We start from the raw sequence: 13,697 nt of genomic DNA on the forward strand, positions 1-13,697 counted from the left end.
GTGGATGATTTTGAACACAGTTACAGTAACAAACGGTCCTCTCTGGTCTCTAATTGGTTGGTGTAACTCTGTATTGTGCTTGGTGGACAGGTGAGTCCCCCCAGACAGAGCTGCTTCGTCACGTTTGAGGACAACTCCAAGTTCTGGGTCCTCTGGAAGGACATCCAACACGGTGAGAGACAGACAGGTGGAGAGTGAGACAGACCTGAAATGATCATGAACATGTCTCACCATTCTTCTATTTCTGTCTGTCTGCTCATCAAAATGTTTTGTCTCATCGTGTTGCAGCGGGAGTGCCGGGGGAGGAGCCTCGCTGCTCTGTGTGTCGGGAGGCGGAGCCAAACTCTGACAGCCAAGCAAACCAAAACAACCAGATCCTCATCTGTGGGAAGTGTGGCATCGGTGAGTGAGACAGGCAGCCGGTCAGCTGATGATCTTTTATTAAACATCGATGTGTAATCAAAATCCTCCTGACATCAGCTTCCCGTTTACTGAACATTACAGCCTGTAGGGGGCAGCAGAGACGGGCTTTAGTTTGTCCATGTGTTTGAGTAACAATACTTCTGTCTGTCTGTCTGTCTGTCTCTATCCTCTGTGTGTCAGGTTTCCACCAGCAGTGTCATGTTCCTCCAGTAGAGGGCAGCATCAGTCTCAGTCCCTGGTTCTGTAGACGCTGTGTGTTCGCTCTGGCTGTCAGGGTACACACGCATGCACACACACACACACACACACACACACACACACACACACACACCTGCTTTCCTGCTGCTGCTTCACATTAAAAGACTTCCACACTAAGTCACAGGGAGGAATTTATTTTGAAGCAGCTACAGGAAATGTATCTTAGTCAGTGATGCTATTGTGGACAAACAACAACCGAGAGGAGATCAGTTACAGACACGACTAATGACTGAGTCAATAAATGTCTCACTCACTTCCTGTCTGTCTGTCTGTCTGTCCTCCCCACAGAAAGGGGGCGCTCTGAAGAAAGGTCCTATAGCCAAAGCTCTGTCAGCCATGAAGCAGGTGTTGCCGTACGAGCTGGACTCTCTGGACTGGGACTCTCAACACCGGACCAATCAGCAGCAGTGTTACTGTTACTGTGGAGGCCCCGGAGAGTAAGAGCAGCCAATCACAGACACAGGCACACACTGTGACTCTGTGACATCACTGCTGATCTGACCACCTGTGTGTGTGTGTGTGTGTGTGTGTGTGTGTGTGTGTGTGTGTGTGTGTGTGTGTGTGTGTGTGTGTGTGTGTGTGTGTGTGTGTGTGTGTGTGTAGGTGGTACCTGAAGATGCTGCAGTGTTTCAGGTGTCAGCAGTGGTTCCATGAAGCGTGCACTCAGTGTCTACAGGAGTCCATGATGTTTGGGGACAGGTGAGACGGAACCTCCTCTGATCCTCCTTGGGTCTCCTGTTTACTGTCCTCTGTGTCCTGACGCAGTGTTCTGGTCCTCCTCAGGTTCTACCTGTTCCTGTGTTCTGCCTGTAATAAAGGATCAGAGTACGTGCGCCGTCTGTCTCTCAGGTGGGTCGACCTGGTTCACCTGGTCCTCTACAACCTGTCAGTCAGCAGCAAGAAGAAATACTTTGAGCTGGACGAGATCCTCGCCTTTGTCTCCGAGAACTGGGAACATCTGCAGCTGGGCAAGGTACCAGAATGGACCTGGACCAGACTGAATCTGGACCAGAGTTAAGATTGAATTGTGCAGTTAGTCCACCTGGATGGACCCTGGTCATGATTTTCACCTGTTTGTCTGTTTGTTTGTTGTTTAGCTGTCTAACACTCCTCCGTCAGAGAGAGGGCAGCACCTGCTGGACGCTCTGAATAAATACAAGAGCAAGTAAGAATCACACACACACACACACACACACACACACAGTAGAAACTAGGGCTGTCACTTTTTCAAAAAATCAAGTTCGAACGAATTTGAAATGACACAATTTATTCAAATGAATTTGAATAAACACCGTAGTTTCGTAGCAAACAACATAATATTACTAGCTGAATTTGAATTGAATTTATTGAGGGATAGCCCCTTGAGATGCAGCATCTCATTTTCGAGGGGGTCCCAAGTACACATACAACATACATACAAACATACATTCCACAAAACAATAATACAAAACAGACAGTACAGAAAACAAAAGAAACAAAAGACAAAACAAAACCAAACAAACAAACAACAAAAAGCAAAACAGTTAGGTAAAACATACGCTTGCACTCAACTCACCCCTCCCACCCACCAACAACCCCTGGTCACCCCCGTATACCTCAAATGGTATACGGAGAAAAGAGAATACATTAAACTGAATATTATACATAAATTAAATTACGCTCAAATTAAAAACATGAACAGGTTATTCAGACATGAGAGAATAAAGAAGACCTAAAACAATGGAGGGAGGTAATGGATCTCAAATGGGGAGGAAGATTATTCCAGTCATATGGAGCTTTGTATTGGAAGGACCTGTGACCAATTTCTTTGAAAATTCTGGGAACAAAAAAGAAGGGGTATTGCATATGCCTAAGTGGGACAAGAAGCTGACTTAAATAGGAGGGACAGTGAGAGTGAATACAATTAAAGATGAACAAAACCCAATGAAATTGTCTTCTATTGTTAAGATGTAACCAATTAAGTGATTCGTACATGAAACAGTGATGGGTTTTCAAAGGACACCTCAAAATAAATCTGCATAAAGAATTATAAACAATATTGAGAGGTTTGAGATAGCTGTCAAATGTGTTCTGGTAAACAATATCAGCATAATCAATAAAAGGCAATATGAGTTGAGTGATTATTCTTTTCCTGACATCGAAAGTAAAACAGTTAATAGAACGATACAATTGACAAAGACATCCAAAGGTTTTCTTAACAACAGAGTCAATGTGAAGTTTGAAGGAGAGTTCAGGGTCAAGCCAGAGTCCAAGATATTTGAATGAGCTGACAGTCTCAAGAGGTGAACCATCATCAAAATTAATTTGCAAACTGTGGGGATGAGAATGATTGTGACGTGTATGAAATAACATGCTGCAAGACGTCTTCATATTAAGCACAAGTTTGTTGTTAAAAAAACTAACTGAAAACCCTGAAAAGCAACAAATTGACGTCTATTGTGAAGATATGAATTAAACCAGAGAAGAGCATGTTGTGGAAAACCAATAGAGTAGAGCTTGTCGAGGAGGAGGTAATGGTCAACCATATCAAAAGCTTTGGAGAGATCAATAAATATTGCACCGGTGAGTTGGCCTTTATCAAAGGAGGAGAACACATCGTTAGTAAATTTTAGGAGAGCTGTAGTTGTGGAATGCTTAGGTCTAAAGCCTGATTGAAATGGAGAAAGAATATTAAATACATTTAAGTACTGTGATAACTGAATAAAGATGAGTTTCTCAAAATTTTTTGCAACAGAACAGATGATAGAAATTGGACGATAGCTGTTCATATCGGTCGGATCACCAGCTTTGAAAAGTGGAGTAACTCTGGCGCATTTCCAAATGGAAGGAATTGCGCAGGTGGATAATGAGAGATTGAATAGTTCAGCAAGTGGGTACATTAACACATCACCAGCTATTATAAGAAATTTGGCATCTAAACCATCGGGACCAGCACTAGAGCATTGTTTAAGCTCATGTATGGCGTGGAGGACATCAATAGGAAGGATTTTGGTAAAGGAAAAAAAGCTATTTGTAAAGACAGGGTTATGGGAATAAGCTATGTTATGGAAATTACTGAGGTGGGAACCACATAGGGGTGGGTAAAAATATCGATTCAGCAATGCATTGCGATCCTTTTCCCTGCAATTCAATATCGATTCAGCAATCTTCTGAATCGATTCAAGCCCCTGGCCAGTGGGGGTGCTATGAGCAACACCCTCGTGTGATTAGCGCTGTACGGACGGGGGCCGCACTAGACCAAACCATAACAATATGGCGACCGTAGTGAGTAGCAGCCGCGTTAAGCCAGTGCCTTCAAACCTGAAAGCAGACGTGTGGATTCATTTTGTATTCCCGTGTAAACCTGGGCCCGGGCCCTTGATCAAGCATTTGTGTTTTTTTTTTTGTTCTTTTTTTAATCATTACTTTATTCATTTGCGATCCATCCCGTTCTGAATAAACAAACAACGCAGTGTACATGCTTCGTCCTTGTTGCATTATTCATTAAGATAATTGTAAACAGACTTATGTAGTTCAAACACCTCGGAGTTGTAGTTGAGAACATTGACTGTAACGTGGGCTGGTGAAGGGGAAGGTGATGGTCCACTTTAGTGCGGTGCCTCCGGTTACTCAAGAGACGGCAGGCAGCATGTGGGTTTATTCATAATACTGACCACCATGCCAGGTCTCTGCAGCACTAATGTTACAGGCACACATGCAAACGATCCAGGCCGAGGTTCTTGCACCAACACTTTACTAAATAAAGACAAAATAAAATGTGGAGTCTTCGCTCTGTCGGCAGCATCCTTTCTCACGGGGAGTGGAAGTACACCTGCTCTTCTTCATCGTGCAGGTTACATTACCCACTCAACAAAAGGAGGCGCCACCTAGTGGCGCTACATTGAATAACTCTGACTGTTACACCACGTATTAAAAAATTGTCGGGTTTAAATCGGGCTCGGGCTCATAATTACAGTGTCGGGTCGGGCCGGGCTCGGACACAACGGGCTCGGGTAGGGTCGGCCTTGATTTTTTGGGCCTGATCTAAGAGATATATATATATATATATATATATATATATAGTTCATTTCACTAATATTTTGTCATGATACGCTCGTGCTATTCCCCTCTGAGTCCGGGCTCGTCTGTTATCAACATCCGGGGTCAAACTAGCAGCAGCAGCTACAGGTAAACAAGCCGGCTGTCGCGGGTGCGCGCAGCTCAGAGACGACATCTTCCAGGTCAGAGGTAGTAGGTCAACCTACAGACCCCGGATGTTGATAACAGACGAGCCCGGACTCAGAGGGGAATAGCACGAGCGTATCATGACAAAATATTGGTGAAATGAACTAGTTTCGTGGCAGATAATGCTCATAGAGGCTGCGCTTCGGTGCCCCGTCACTCGCATTATATGGATATACGCGGCGCTCCACTGGATCTAATTTCGTCCGAACGACGCCAAATGACACCAAAGTTATCTGGGTGAGTAAATGATCGTATTTTATGCTAGAAATAAGGTCCAGGTTGTAAAAAAACGGTAGTTATCCTTTAAATTCACACTGCTAAATAAATTACGATCATTGAAGGAGGAGCGATCAAGCCAATTAATGTTGAAGTCGCCTAGGATTACCATTTCATTGTGTTTATTAAGAGAATTGATAGTGGACAAAATACCCATTGTAGAGTCCCTAGGAGCAGAAGGGGGCCTATAAATGTTGCAGATGGTTAAATGCTTGTTGTCATGAAGAATGATGTTAATAAAAATACATTCAAAATGAGTTGGCTCAGCAGTAGGAGTAACACGCTCAGAGACAAGATTTGCAGCAACATATGTGGCCACCCCACCTCCTCTAGAAGCCCTATCAGCTCTGAACAGAACAAAATCATCAATTTTAATTTCATCATTACTAATATTACTATGTAGACAAGTTTCTGAGATTGTGATGATATTAGGGTTGTACAGAGTAACCCAGGCATGAAGGGAATCAATTTTGGAAACAAGGCTTCTAATATTAAGATGAATGATTTTTAAACCCTTAACAGATTCAATTATGCCAGAGGAAACAATAAAAGCAACAGGTCCGTAAAACAAAACAGAACAAAAAGAACAAGATTAAGTTGAGGGGAAGAGTGAGGGGAGTGGAAGAGCAGCAAGCAACATATGAACATACACCACGAACACAGAGTGTACACGCAAAACACAGTACCTAAACATACAAACGTAACAAGTAATGAAACACAAGACAAACACACAGAGACAATGAACAATGATGTCAAACAGCTGACCGGGACTAAGAAGGCCCATAGGTTTTGGATAGTGAGCCAAAACCATATGTTACTGTGTCTGCTTCATTGAAAAGTTTCATAAATGTAGCTTAGAGAAATCAAAGTTTAGTAGGAGTAAAGAAAGACAACCTTAAGAGTGATAACAAGAAACGACTTTGCGACACTTCTTTCACTCCAAGGCGGCTGATAAACAAAAAGCGAACCGATGATTATATTATTGTGATGGGGGGGAAAAAAAGAAAAGAAAGGTGATTCCGGTTCACACTCTGGTGCAGTAGGTGGCGGTAATGCACCTCAGCGCCGGCGCCGCCGGCCACAAACGCCAAAGAAGAAGAAGACAAAGAGGAAATACACACACGAGTCTGCTGAATGTAAACAACACAAAACCAGCCGCAATAGAGAACAAAACATATACAACAGCACAGAGGAGCAGTATCAATGAAGAAAAAAGTCATTACCCTAAACCAAGAGAGTCAGCATAAGGTTGTGGCTGGATTACTGCACCAGCTCCATAGCAAAGAGAAGCGGACCAAAACAAAAAAGTTTACCGTTAAGGTAAAGAGTTCATGGAGGGGTTCATCGGAGGCAGAAAAGCAGCTTCAGCGGCTTTGTGATCGCTAAATTTTTGTTCAGTACCGTCAACCCACACACACAAAGTGCAGGGGTATCGGAGGGAGTGCTTGAGTTTAAGCTCGCGGAGCCTGAGCTTTACCTGATCGAATGAATGGCGCCTCCTCGTCAGGTCAGTGCTGTAGTCAGGATAGATGAAGATACGACTCCCATTGAATGACAGCTCCTTCTTTTCACGGACAAGACGAAGAATCTTTAGCTTGTCCTGAAAGTGCAGCAGCTTGATCAGAATGGGCCTTGGGGTGGATCTGTCATCCTGACGGAAAGTGGGAGTGCGATGGGCCCTCTCAGTGGCCGGTGGAGTGGGGAAATGCTCCTGTCCCAGAAGTTGAGGGATCAAGCGGGCCATGAACCTGAGCATATCATCGCCTTCGGAGGATTCTGGAACTCTGATGAAGCGGAGATTGGCGGACCTACTTCTATTCTCCAGGTCATCAACTTTGTTCACGAGGTAGGAATTATCAGTTTCCAGTTGTTTGATGCGGGTGGTGATTTCACTTAGGACATCCTCGTTCGCTCCAACACGGTGTTCAAGGTGAACAACGTGATCACCAAGAGTGGATAAAGAGTTTTGGATACCGTTCAATTTGGAGACAATAGGATCCACTTTGGAGTCGAAGTATGCAATCATTTCAGATTTAGACTGCAGGATGGAGTCAGATACGATTTTCAACTGGTCAATGAACTGATCCATTGTGTGGAAACTTTGATGAGAAAATTTACAGGAGAATAATTAATGACCAGTCCAAACAGCAACCAGATTAGTCCAGTGACAATAGATGAGGTGGATTATTTAGAAATGATGAGAGTAGGAAGCCATGTAGCGCCACAATTTCAGAAAGAAAAGGCAAGCAGACAGCAGCTCAACAAACTGCTTACTCACTCAGCGGCCATCAATTGATAGGTCAAGGGTCAATAGGGCGTGCAATAGGTGAAGCTGATAGTGAAGTTTTAGAGCGCCCTCTGCTGGATCACAAGGCGAACTACTTCAAACGGTCTGTTGCGCTTATAGACTGTACATTTTAATTTCGAACAGGTCGTTACATTCGAATAAGAACTTTTACCCCACTTTCGAACGAATTTTCGAATTTCGAATAAAAAGTGACAGCCCTAGAAGAAACCGATTAATATGTTAGTATTGTATTAATTGGTGTGTGTGTGTGCAGGTTTCTGTGTGGGAAGGAGATCAAGAAGAGGAAGTGTATCTTCCGTCTGAGGACCAGAGTCCCCCCTAACCCCCCCTCTAAGCTTTTTCCTGAGCGTGCTCAGAACGACGGAGGGCGGGGCCGTAAGAAGGGCGTGGTCAGGAACAGGTAAATGAACACACTTGTTTCATCACTGGAGTTTGGTGTATTTCTGATCAGTGTGGGGGACGGAGCTCCAGGATGCCTCTGCTTCTTGTGCTCCTGCACACCAGTTGTTGTGCTGTGATGAATCATTTCTCATCATCTGAAGTGTGTGAATACTTTAGCAGAGACACAACAACATGGAGGCTCTCTGCTGACAGTATTACACACTGAAGATGATCCTGGGCTGGGTTTTTCTGCTGCAGCTTGTTCTGAATCCATGCTGTGACCGGGTGCTGCCATCTTAAGTCTTCATGACACAACGACGCATGTTATGCAAATCACTGTATCATCAATTGTGTTAATGCATTGCCCTGGTACTACTGATGAGTCTGTCTGTCTGTCTGCAGTGTTTCAGCTGAGAGGAAGAAGAGGAAGTCCAAGTGGCTGCTAGAAGATGCCATCCCTAATGTAAGACCTATCTTTAGTTTTAAACCGTCTCCTGTGTCTGAGACTGAGCTGTCTAAACTGTGTGTGTGTGTGTGTGTGTGTGTGTGTGTGTGTGTGTGTGTGTGTGTGTGTAGAACGAGCTGTCCTGCAGCTGGACGTCCAACCACCACATGGCCAACATCTTTGACTTCACCCTGGATGAACTGCAGAGCCTGAAGAGGTAAGTGAGATCGAATCACCAACAATCAATGATCTCGTTATCGTCATGTTATTTATGACGTTATTAATGATATTCTCTCAGCAGCTCCAGTCGGACCGTCAGTATTGATCAGGACTCCACTGACGCCTCCACATCAGGTTCTGCTACGACCAGCGGCTCCTATCACTTCAGGTAACCAGCAGTGTCTCAGGAGTGTCTGAGAAGTGTACTAGTTAGGAAGCAAGGAAGAAGGTAGCGAGTGAGGAAGCCTCGTAGTTAATTGGCAAGTGAGGAAGCTTCGTAGTTAGGTAGCGAGTGAGGAAGCTTCGTAGTTAGGTAGCGAGTGAGGAAGCTTCGTAGTTAGTTAGCGAGTGAGGAAGCCTTGTAGTTAGGTAGCGAGTGAGGAGGCTTCGTAGTTAGGTAGCGAGTGAGGAAGCTTCGTAGTTAGTTAGCGAGTGAGGAAGCTTCGTAGTTAGGTAGCGAGTGAGGAAGCTTCGTAGTTAGGTAGCGAGTGAGGAAGCTTCGTAGTTAGTTAGCGAGTGAGGAAGCTTCGTAGTTAGTTAGCGAGTGAGGAAGCTTCGTAGTTAGGTAGCGAGTGAGGAAGCCTTGTAGTTAATTGGCGAGTGAGGAGCTTCGTAGTTAGTTAGCGAGTGAGGAAGCTTCGTAGTTAGGTAGCGAGTGAGGAAGCTTCGTAGTTAGGTAGCGAGTGAGGAAGCTTTGTAGTTAGGTAGCGAGTGAGGAAGCCTCGTAGTTAGGTAGCGAGTGAGGAAGCCTCGTAGTTAGGTAGCGAGTGAGGAAGCTTCGTAGTTAGGTAGCGAGTGAGGAGGCTTCGTAGTTAGGTAGCGAGTGAGGAAGCTTCGTAGTTAGTTAGCGAGTGAGGAAGCTTCGTAGTTAGGTAGCGAGTGAGGAAGCTTCGTAGTTAGGTAGCGAGTGAGGAGGCTTCGTAGTTAGGTAGCGAGTGAGGAAGCTTCGTAGTTAGTTAGCGAGTGAGGAAGCTTCGTAGTTAGGTAGCGAGTGAGGAAGCTTCGTAGTTAGGTAGCGAGTGAGGAAGCTTCGTAGTTAGTTAGCGAGTGAGGAAGCCTCGTAGTTAGTTAGCGAGTGAGGAAGCTTCGTAGTTAGGTAGCGAGTGAGGAAGCCTCGTAGTTAGGTAGCGAGTGAGGAAGCCTCGTAGTTAGTTAGCGAGTGAGGAAGCCTCGTAGTTAGTTAGCGAGTGAGGAGGCTTCGTAGTTAGTTAGCGAGTGAGGAAGCCTCGTAGTTAGTTAGCGAGTGAGGAAGCTTCGTAGTTAGGTAGCGAGTGAGGAAGCTTCGTAGTTAGGTAGCGAGTGAGGAAGCTTCGTAGTTAGTTAGCGAGTGAGGAAGCCTCGTAGTTAGTTAGCGAGTGAGGAAGCTTCGTAGTTAGGTAGCGAGTGAGGAAGCCTCGTAGTTAGTTAGCGAGTGAGGAAGCTTCGTAGTTAGGTAGCGAGTGAGGAAGCCTCGTAGTTAGGTAGCGAGTGAGGAAGCTTCGTAGTTAGGTAGCGAGTGAGGAAGCCTCGTAGTTAGTTAGCGAGTGAGGAAGCCTCGTAGTTAGTTAGCGAGTGAGGAAGCCTCGTAGTTAGTTAGCGAGTGAGGAAGCTTCGTAGTTTGCAGTGAGGATGCTTCTTAGGGAACAAGGTAGTATATGTCCTGTCTCTGTCCAACAGGCAGTCTGTCTCTGACCTTTGACCTCTGTGCTCTATGCCCTCAGGAGGAGGGTAGGCAGCAGGAAGAGGAAGTTGCCTAGCAACAGCTATATCCAGTGGGCCAATCGCAGTGAAGCAGGGGAGGAGCTTGGAGGGGAGGAGCCTTCTGAGGTGCTGGAGGACCAGGATGGTCCCAACCACACCCACCTGACCACAGATCCCTCCCACTTCCTGTCAGACCCCTCCCAGATGGGCTCTGACTCCTCCCACCTCCATTCCTCCATCTCCTCGTATTTCGGCGTGGCGGGCAGACTGACCAATGGGGAGAGGTACCAGGTGTTGGCTCGGCGTGTCACTCCTCAGGGGACGGTCCAGTACCTGCTTGAGTGGGAAGGGACAACACCTTATTAGGACGTAACACCTGTGATGCTTTGATTCCTTCTATTCCTCCACTCTGATCAGCTGACTGTAATGTGGCTGCTGATTGGTCGAGACCACTGACAGCTCAGAGGTGTTACCTGAGTAATCACCTGATCTGTGTCATGTCCCTGAGCTTCAGTTTTAATGTTCATGTTTTTAAAGATGTTCTCAACCAAAATTGTTTTTCATATTTGACATTTTATCACATACAAGAAGCTCAAAACAACAAGAGTGATTCACAGTGACATACGTCTGTCAGGTGAGTCCAGGTGAGTTTGGAGGAATCAGGTATCAAAGCTGATCATGAGCCTGTATCAACAGTGTTTAGTCAGAACAAACGAAACCTTTAAATACAGCCAAAGACCAAACACACACAAACACACACCTGTATAGTGTTATATGAATGTTAGTATTCTGGTCTGTGTGTCATCAGACTGACAGTAGGTGGAGTTTGCGTTTCTTCTTCTCTGTCATGTTAAACAGTCGGAGGCTCCTGTAGTTCCCTGTAGCGCCCCCCAGCTGTCAAACAGCTCGCTGCCTCATTAACACCGCTCTACCTGTGAGTGATCATCATCATCCAGTCAGCAGTTTCCTGTTCAGAGAGCACTTAGAGCAGACTCTGCTCTGATCTCTGATGGTTCATCAGTCTGAGGTCACTACAGGTGTTTTCTTCACCTGCAGTGACATCACAGAGTGGGTGTGGCCTGAAGAGTTGGAGCAGCAGCTGTTTCCTTCCTGAATAATAACTGAGTGTTTTAATGTGAACACATGTTTTAGATCTGAGACTCATGTATTCTCCTTCAGCAGCGCACAGCAGAGAGCTGGAAGCTGCTGCAGGTAAAAACAATCATTATCCATCAGACCAGAGGTTCTCAGCCACCACTGGGCCACACACTGTCCTCCACAGTCCTCCTTCTGAAGTTTATCTGAAGTCAGTATGAGGCCAAACAAACCGTTTGTCAGTGTTTCTGTCTCTGTGAGCTGCAGCAGAGGGACAGAGCCCCTCCATCTTATCAGGCCTCCAACCAAACTCTGTTCACATTTCAGGGTATTTAAGAAAATCCCTAAATGTAACATTGAATGTGTCTAACTGTTGAGTCACATCCTGTTCTGAATGATTAAACATTTTCTCTACAACGTCACAAAACATTTCAACATATTTAGTCTAAAAAGTATTAATAAATATAAAATAAATAAATATCCCTCAGATTATCAGCAGGATCTGACCTCTGACCTCTGACTGCAGTGAGCTGCTGCTGGACACTGACAGTAAACTTTATGAGCAGTACTGTGGATTTATTTCAGCTCTGCAGAGTGATGAAGAGACTACAAAATAAAACTACAACTCCCAGAGTTCTGTGTTTCCTTGTTTACCTTCATAGTATTGAACCTCTGTGTTGCACGTAACATTTGGTATCTATGCAATCATCAGCCTCACTCACAAACTGACAACCAATCAGACACATTGATCAGTAATCAGATGTTCCACAGTAATGACTTCTTCAGAGGTTAGCTTAAAGCTAACACAGCCCATTGGTTTGAATGAGGAATGCTAACAGTCTCTGAGACGTTAAACGGTCACTCTGTCACTTTAAACCTGCAGCGCCTTCTCGCTGCCACGGTAACCACGCTCCCCTCCCATTGGCCTGTCGATGGTTGTTTTGATCATGTGACTGTTTGTATGTTCTGTTCAGCTGACCAATCAGCTGCCAGCTTTCTCTGGAATAAAAAAACTGTTTGACCTTTGACCCTTGGGTTTTATTTGTGTGTGTGTGTGTGTGTGTGTGCGCAGCAGTGTGTGTGTTCAGGTGATAATCTGTTAAATCCATTAAGGTGTTAAACAACACGTGAGAAACAAAACACACATGAAGAGTCAGTCAGACAGTTCAGGTGTGTTGTTGTCCTGAGGGTCTCTGCAGACGGACAGAAAGGTAAAGTTGTCTCATGACCAGCAGCTGAAGAGACGAGCTCCAGGTTCTACATTCATCTACCCGTGTGTGAGTTACCGGTCTGTCTATGTTTACCTGTCTGTTAGCCTGTCTCTGTGTTTACCTATCATACCTGTCAACATGCACCTGTTTGTACCTGTCTCTCTGCTCCAGGTGTGTCTGTAGTGGTGAGAAACAGGTCAGTGGCTCTGTTCTCTGCTGCCATGGAGGAGCTGGTGAAACACCTGTCCAGGTGTCAACACATGGGCTGGATGAATGTGATAGGTGAGTTGTTTGGCCCCTCTCACACAGGTGAATCAAACAGTCAGGTGGAGAGCAGCTGTTAGTTACCATGGTTACATGTCGGCAGTGTTTCTATACAGCACCATATGATATGAGTCAGTCCTGTTCAGAGAGACCACCTCCACCTTCTACTGACCTGATTTTAATAAAAGATGGAGGACTGCTGCTGCTGTGTAATATACTGAGGTTGTGATGATGTCACAGAGTTGAAGAGCGCCTCCATCAATTGGCTTTCGTGCGGTCAGAAGGCGGAGCCTGACGTCTGGAGTAAAATGTTCTGCATCCTGTCCGACTCTCAGTTACTGATGCTCAACAACCTAGAGGTAAAAAACTTCTTCTTTAACATATTCATTCTTAGAAACTAACTGTAAACAATAAACAGACTTCTTCTTCAGGTTCATCCTCTGCTTCTGTCTGAGAAGGCGGAGACTTGTACAGTCTGGTTGCTAAGATACACCCTCCATGTGACCTCAGCACCTCCTCGCTCCACCCACAAAGGTAAGGAGGACATGAGGGGTTTAAAATCTGCAGAAGAAGAAGACAGAGAGGGAGAGACGGGCAGGCAGGCAGACAGACAGGTACAAGAGACAGACAGACAGACAGGTACAAGAGACAGACAGACAGACAGACAGGTACAAGAGACAGACAGACAGACAGACAGGTACAAGACACAGACAGATGATGGAGGCGGAGTTTGATGCAGAGTTTGAAGACTTGAACGGTAAGAAGGGAAAAATATTTGTGTGTGTGTGTGTGTGTGTGTGTGTGTGTGTGTGTGTGTGTGTGTGTGTGTGTGTGTGTGTGTGTGTGTGCGCGTGTGCCTATTAGTTGCCATAATCTGATATCTGAGGTCAGTTACCATGGCAACATGATGGGG

At 45.3% G+C, this 13,697-nt stretch overlaps 2 protein-coding genes across 3 annotated transcripts in view; both read left to right on the forward strand.

Annotated features, from left to right (window-relative positions):
- Positions 1-12,337, forward strand: part of phf19 (PHD finger protein 19) — a 14,768-nt gene extending 2,431 nt beyond the window's left edge. Inside the window, exons 3-14 of one of the 2 annotated variants that reach the window (XM_084358757.1) lie at positions 91-172; positions 289-402; positions 604-698; positions 970-1,118; positions 1,285-1,380; positions 1,465-1,654; positions 1,779-1,846; positions 7,743-7,889; positions 8,273-8,333; positions 8,447-8,532; positions 8,614-8,703; positions 10,235-12,337. In XM_084358757.1, the coding sequence (XP_084214883.1) occupies positions 91-172; positions 289-402; positions 604-698; positions 970-1,118; positions 1,285-1,380; positions 1,465-1,654; positions 1,779-1,846; positions 7,743-7,889; positions 8,273-8,333; positions 8,447-8,532; positions 8,614-8,703; positions 10,235-10,580 (1,524 nt within the window). In that variant the 3' untranslated portion in view covers positions 10,581-12,337. The remainder of the gene's footprint in view (positions 1-90; positions 173-288; positions 403-603; positions 699-969; positions 1,119-1,284; positions 1,381-1,464; positions 1,655-1,778; positions 1,847-7,742; positions 7,890-8,272; positions 8,334-8,446; positions 8,533-8,613; positions 8,704-10,234) is intronic. The other variant, XM_084358758.1, reaches the window with a different exon arrangement.
- A 102-nt stretch (positions 12,338-12,439) lies between these two features.
- The window catches only part of LOC311260644 (disabled homolog 2-interacting protein-like), a 20,312-nt gene continuing 19,054 nt past the window's right edge, over positions 12,440-13,697 (forward strand). Inside the window, exons 1-3 of the mRNA XM_084358724.1 lie at positions 12,440-12,802; positions 13,025-13,143; positions 13,216-13,318. Of these exons, the coding sequence (XP_084214850.1) occupies positions 12,742-12,802; positions 13,025-13,143; positions 13,216-13,318 (283 nt within the window). The 5' untranslated portion in view covers positions 12,440-12,741. The remainder of the gene's footprint in view (positions 12,803-13,024; positions 13,144-13,215; positions 13,319-13,697) is intronic.

Source organism: Pagrus pagrus (genome assembly GCF_965226575.1).
Source record: "Pagrus pagrus genome assembly, chromosome: 8".
Classification (NCBI taxonomy): domain Eukaryota; kingdom Metazoa; phylum Chordata; class Actinopteri; order Spariformes; family Sparidae; genus Pagrus; species Pagrus pagrus.